This window comes from Leishmania donovani, chromosome 32, assembly GCF_000227135.1.
Source record: "Leishmania donovani BPK282A1 complete genome, chromosome 32".
Lineage (NCBI taxonomy): Eukaryota > Euglenozoa > Kinetoplastea > Trypanosomatida > Trypanosomatidae > Leishmania > Leishmania donovani.
In genome coordinates this window covers 170539-176878 of record NC_018259.1, presented here as the reverse complement: position 1 = coordinate 176878, position 6340 = coordinate 170539, and the positions used below count along the sequence as shown (strand labels likewise).

The window sequence follows — 6340 nt, the reverse complement described above, 5'->3', positions numbered from 1 at the left end:
AGGAGAACTGCGATTGCGTGTGTGCGCATAGTTGTTGACTTGCTCGTGGCAGAATGGCCACGTGCATAAAAGAAAAGTGTTATTTGGAGCAGCAGTGGTGCTGTGACTGTGGTTATGCAGAGGGGATGGAGTGCTCGTTTGGAGCTCATCTCTTTGCAGTTACGTGCCGGTTCGTGAAGATGCTTTTATGCACGTTACTGTGGTCTCTTATCTATCCATCCGTTTGTTGTTGATGACTGACGAGGTGCACATGAGCCACTGATATGTTTTCGTAGCTGTGTGCTTTTGAGAGTGACAGGGACTTAAACGCATTCAGAAAAGATCGTGCACCTCAACAACAGCCCTGTTCCTTTTCTTTCCTCTCGTATGCTCTTGTTCGATTGAGAAAACTAGCGAAAATGGCCGAGAGATCGTGGTGTCCATCCCTTCACGCAGAGCCGAGTGTCTCAGTCTGGCCACTCTCTAAAAATGCAGTTTTTGGAGCGCACAGCGAGCAAGCCGCCGGCGACGTTTTTTCAGCTCAAAGGGGTGCGTCTGTCGCCGCAAACAACAGTGTCTCAGCAACTCAGGTGGCCGGGGAGCTGACTGCTTCTTTCCAGCGCCGATTTCATCGATTCGACGCAGCTATTGTTTGCTCTAAGGCGAACCGCTCCTTGTGGCCTCCGCACTTTGGTGCTGTTACGCCGTGCGACGAGGATTCTGTGCTGACGGGGCGTGTGGCTGTCTGTCTCGATATAACGGCGATGGGGCAAACACCGATAAATGCAGCGGAGCTTGCGATACCATCCGACGGCATCGACGCTTTTTTGTCCCTCATGGCGCGCCGCTCTGCTGAAAGTAATGGACGTTTCGCATCTGATTCAGTAACGAAGCTGGTCGCCTTGCCGTCCGCTGACACTGTTGCATCGCTGAGTGAGATTATCGGATCTCTCGTGAGCAGCAAGCCAGTGATGGAGCGGCTGAGCGGGCTGGTTGCGTGCGGAGCGTCGGCTGCGACGGCGGATGATGTCCTCGCTGAATTTCTCAGCTCTGCGACAAAGCTGGAGGAGCTGTGCTTAGTCAACTGCACGCTTGAAAATACTGTCACCGCGTTGATGGAGGCTGTGAAGAATACGGAGATGAAACGCTTAGGTCTCGAGCGGAGCGACCTCGGGATCGGCTCTGCAGATTCGGACTGTGAGGGCCTCACCACCTCTTTCTGCGAGGCTTTGAAGGTGAACAAGTTTCTGACGTCGCTAAACCTCTCTAACACAAACTTGGACACAACGTTTGTTGTTGCCCTCATTGACGCCCTCCTGGAGTCTGACACAAAGCTGTTGCCTGAAGACTTGGGCGAGGACGCCGAGGAGGTCACAGGGTGGTCCCTTGAGGGGCGGCTCGATAAAGCCGCGTTCGTTAGTGGTGGCGGTCGAGATGATAGCAACGCTTCTCTCACTGATGACGAGACTGTCGGCGACGATGATGATGCTACTCCATCACCGGATGCTAGCGAGAGCGACGCAGGCGAGGACGACGCGGGCGACAAGGATAGTGGCGACGAGGAGGCAGATGGCGACACCGAAGACGAGGAAGGATCTGAGGAAGAGGAAGAGGAGGAAGAGGCCGCCCACGAGGCCAAGGCTCGGAGACTACGTGAGCGGCAGGAAAAGGAGGAGTGGCAGGCCCGGCAGGAGCGCATTCGGCAGGAGCTGAAGGCGCTTCTTCAGAGTGAGGTGCGGGAGCGTAGCGATCTCGCTCACGAATACTATCAAGGGCTGCAAGACGTCGTTGCCATCAACAACGCCCCAATCGCCAATCTTCGAGCCACTGAGAGGCAGCAGAAAAAGGAGGCGTACTGCAGCCGCCGTAGTGGCTGGTCACGACTGGAGACGCTGGTACTGCGTGGCAACCAGGTCGGCGACCGTGGGTGCAGGAAGCTTGCTTCTCTGCTGCGAGACGAAGTTCCGCTGTCAGAGGAGGAGGTGGTGCAGCGCCAGGAAGCGATCGATGCCATACGGGGCAGCTTCGGGGAGAGGCTGGGCGCCGCCCGCCGTGCTGTCGAGAGAAGGGAGAAGAGGGCGTGGCGGGAGCTGCTGCGGAAGGCACAAAAAGAATCACCGGATTTCGCCATCGATCGCCGCACGAGCATTTCCGCTGCGTTATCGGACCTGGACGAGGAGGATGAGTATGCCAAGGAGGCGCCTCCGGTGTTGCTCACGAATGTGGAGCGGTCACCTAGCAGCAGCAGTGTCGATGAGAGCCCAGCGTCTGACGGCGACGGTGACACCGAAGCTTCTAGTGGCTTCAACCCTGAGGAGCAAAGGGAATGGCAGGAGTGGGTCGCGCAAGCGCTGCCGCACATGCCCGTCGCTCTCACGAAGAAAGGCATGAACACAATTCGTGTCATCGATTTAGGCAGCTGTGGCATCAGCCGAAAAGGAGTGAAGACGCTGGCTGAGGTTCTCAAAACGAACAAGGTCCTAGAGACGCTGTGCTTGCGCCACAACCCGATCGGCTCTAGCGCACCGGCGAAGAAGCATGCGCAGCCGGAGGACGGCCTGACGATCTTTCCGGAATTCGCTGAGTTTGCCGAAATGCTGTCCGTGAACGGCGCTCTTTGTCACCTGGACATGGGCTATTGCCACCTCTCTCCCGATGATGTGCGAGCGGTAGCCGGGGCACTGCGCAACAACACGTCCATGGTTACCCTGAGTCTGGAGGGGAACCAGCTCGGCGTCGACGAGGGGTATCAGCAGCAGACGCACGCGCACTCGTACATTTACGAGCTGTGGATGACTGCTGCGCGGCCGGGCAGTGCGCTGCGCAACCTCAATATGGACCACAACCACATCGCCACCTGTCTGTGGCAGGAGGAGGTGGCGGCGCTGGCCGCTGTATGTGGCCAGCTTACCTCACTCTCGCTCTCTCATGTAGGCTTGCGACTTCGCCACCTCGAGGCCTGGTCTGAGGCACTGCCTCCAGAAGATCCGTCTTACAGCCCGGCCGTGCGGGTCCTGCACTTGGCTCGCAACGAGCTCGCCACCGAGGCGGATGGTGCGGCGCTGGGATTGCTCTTGCGACACTTCACGGCACTCGAGGAGCTGTCAGTGGAGGAGCATCCCCTCCTCGGGTCGAGTGGGGTGGCTGCTGCGCTGGAATACCTGCCAGCCACAATGCGGCGGCTCAACTGCACCGCGACGGGCTTGACCACCCCCCGCGTTGGCGCCGCGCAGAACCCAGTGTTACCGGTCGCGGTGGTGGAGCAGCTCACGTGTTTGCTGCTCGGTGACGTTGAGGCACCGACGGTGACGGCGCTTGGTGAGTGGGTGGATTTTGTGAAAAGGGCTGCACCACGTCAGCTGCAGTTTCTCTCTCTGTGGACCCGTGGAATGGCAGGCAAGGAGGCCGACGTTATGCCACTCCAACTCGAGTTGGCACAGACGTGCCCGTCACTGCTGCACGTGGACAGCGGCTTTCAGCCGGAGTTTCACGCTTCCACTTTCGCCAGCAACTGCTTCGAACAGATGGAGCGGCTTCTTTTCCCCCGGCGCATGCGATGTGCCGCGGAGCAGAGCAAGGTTTAGCGGTGGCTACCACAGTGACGCTGCGTTCATGACCGTGACATGCTGGAGCGCGCGTTACCAGAATTATGTACAGTAATGTTCAGTCTTTTCTTTCCCTTTCATTGGCTTGGTGAAGGACTTTTTCTGTCTGGAATACTTGGCTGGACAAAGAAGAGAAACAGCGGCATATGTGCGCACGCCGATACACGCACACGCACGCACAGCCACATACGCACATCCACGTGCGTTTGCTTTGCTTCGTATACATATATATATATATTTCGTCCCCTTCTTCCCCTTTGAAGCCGCAGTAAGATCAACTGCAAAAGAAAAGCAAAGGGTTGCCGGACTGACACGCGCTTCACGGTAAACACGCAGACATGTGCGCGTGCGCCACATCTTTCACATGGAGCCTCGTTTGAGGCGATTGTGCCCACCAGCTCTCTGCGCGCCGTTTTAGGGTATATACCCCTCAGCTGGCACACAAGCGGGCAAGCAAAGAGCGGCACAAGGATCGTCACAACTTCTGATTTGTGTGAGGCCTTGACAGTGGAGCGATTTTCTGCTACTCATGTTTCCACATTGACTTTGCTTCCGTTGCGGGAACCCACTGTTTTTTTTTTCCTGCTGCTACTCCCGTTCCCTGAAATACCCCACTCTCTCCCTCTCTTTCTCAGCCCCGCTCTCGTCTCCCTTTGTTTCTGGGGCTTTCACGAGCGGCACTCGCAGCGGCGCAGACCACTGCAAACGCGACGAGAAAGAGCAACCGAAAAACCAACACAACCCAACAATTGTGTTCAACAAGGACCGCTAAAGAAGGACCTCATATCAGAGATCGGACACTCAGGAGCCGCCTTACTCATTCTTTATCTTTTCAAGTGCAGCCTTTTGACTCTGTGCAGAGCAGAGCTAGCTTTTCAAGTTAGCCCCGCATTGGCTTCCCAAACGAGTCATCATGACTGGTAAGTGCACTCACGTGACCCTGGGCAATGGGGTGCAGGTGCCACAGCTCGGCATCGGCACGTGGGAGGCGAAGAATGGCAACGAAGTCGTGCAGAACATCAAGTGGGCTATCAACGCTGGCTACCGTCATATTGACACTGCGCACTACTACAAGAACGAGAAAGGCGTTGGCCAGGGCATTAGCGAATGTGGCGTGCCGCGCTCGGATATCTTCGTCACGACGAAGCTATGGAACTACGACCACGGCTACGAAAGTGCCCTCGCCGCCTTCGAGCAGAGTCGCCAGGCGCTTGGGGTGGAGTACGTGGATCTGTACCTAATCCACTGGCCGGGCCCAAATCGCTCGTATATCGAGACGTGGCGTGCCTTCGAGAAGCTGTATGAGATGAAGAAGGTGCGCGCGATTGGCGTGTCCAACTTTGAGCCGCACCACCTTGATGACCTGCTGGCGAACTGCACGGTGCCACCGATGGTGAACCAGGTAGAGATGCACCCTCACTTCCAGCAGAAGGCGCTCCGCGCGTACTGCGCTGAAAAGAACATTGCCGTGACGGCATGGCGCCCTCTTGGCAAGGGTGCCCTGCTGACAGAGCCTCAGCTCGTGGAGCTGGCGGAAAAGCACAAGAGGTCTGCAGCTCAGGTCATCATTCGCTGGCTCATCCAACTCGGCGTCATTGCCATCCCCAAGTCCAGCCACGAGGAGCGCATCAAACAGAACTTCGACGTTTTTGATTTTGAGCTTTCACCGGAGGACATGCGGAGACTCGAGTCTATGGACAAGAATTCGCGTATCGGGCCTAGCCCCGAGACCTTCTTCCCAACCGAGTGCAAGTAAAGGGGAGGGGCCGTCGATACTCTTTCCCCTGGCTCGCGTCCTCGCTGTTGGCGTGGCCGGCTTAGATGAGTGTGCAGGTGAAGCTGTGCGTGTGTGTTTGTTTGAGGTGGACTACGCGCCTTCATCGCACGCAAATCGAGAGGTCGTTTTCTTCGTTCCCTCTCCTTTTTTTTCTTTCTGCTGTCCGCTTTCGAAGTTCCCTCTGTGCTGCCCCTACTTTGCCAACCCGCAGCGCCTACTGATCTGAAATGGCGATGAGCGGGTGGGTGGGTGGGGAGCGAGCAAGCAGAAAAACTCGGGAGACCGGCGCCAGTGTCGGCGTCGGAACGCTCGTCTTTTGTCTTGCCCTGCTCCGCGCTCTTTTGAAATACAGAAGGCGTAGAAGACACGCCTCTGCGCCTTTTTGTCTTCAAGTGTACGCACACACAGTGGGCTCTGGAGATGAACTGCTTTGGCGGCAGCGGCAACGAAACGTGAGACAAAAGAAAAGAGGGGTGCTGCATGGTCCCCATCGGCGGCCAGAGTCTTCCACTTGCCGGTTGGTGTTTTCCTCGTCGTGGGCGTATATCAAAAAGGCACGCACACACACACGGAGTGAGAACGTCTTTCCCGTGGAGGCATTCCGCTATTGTACTGTCGCCTTTTTCTTCTCCCCTCCTGCCACGCTAATACCCGGGCAGGGGGCGCTTGATCCGGGAGAGCAGCAACTCTCGCTTCGGCATTATCATTTTGTTTCTTTTTGACCCTCCCCCTCCGTTTGACGCTAGGCCGACATTCCCCAGAACCGCGCTGCACGATGCGGCACGCGACGCTAAAAGTTACTTGGCAGCCACCGTGCGACACCAGCGTACAAGGATATTGAGCTCGCGAGACGGCAGCCGACGATGCTTGCCCAGCTGCGCGCGTGCAGGTGTCTGTACGGTTGGTTCCTGCAGCGGCGGGTGACTGGAGGTGACCGCATGAGGTGCCGATGGTGTGCCGCCTACTACACCGCTGGCAC

General features: G+C 57.2%; 2 protein-coding genes across 2 annotated transcripts; both read left to right on the top strand.

Moving 5' to 3' along the window:
- Positions 1-743: 743 nt before the first annotated feature.
- Positions 744-3563, top strand: LDBPK_320480 (hypothetical protein, conserved; the record flags this gene model as incomplete). The annotated part of the gene is made up of 1 exon (XM_003863418.1): positions 744-3563. The coding sequence occupies one exon, from the start codon at positions 744-746 to the stop codon at positions 3561-3563; it is 2820 nt and encodes a 939-aa protein (XP_003863466.1).
- A 934-nt stretch (positions 3564-4497) lies between these two features.
- On the top strand, positions 4498-5340 carry LDBPK_320470 (prostaglandin f synthase, putative; the record flags this gene model as incomplete). Its single annotated transcript, XM_003863417.1, has 1 exon — positions 4498-5340. The coding sequence occupies one exon, from the start codon at positions 4498-4500 to the stop codon at positions 5338-5340; it is 843 nt and encodes a 280-aa protein (XP_003863465.1).
- Positions 5341-6340: the final 1000 nt, after the last annotated feature.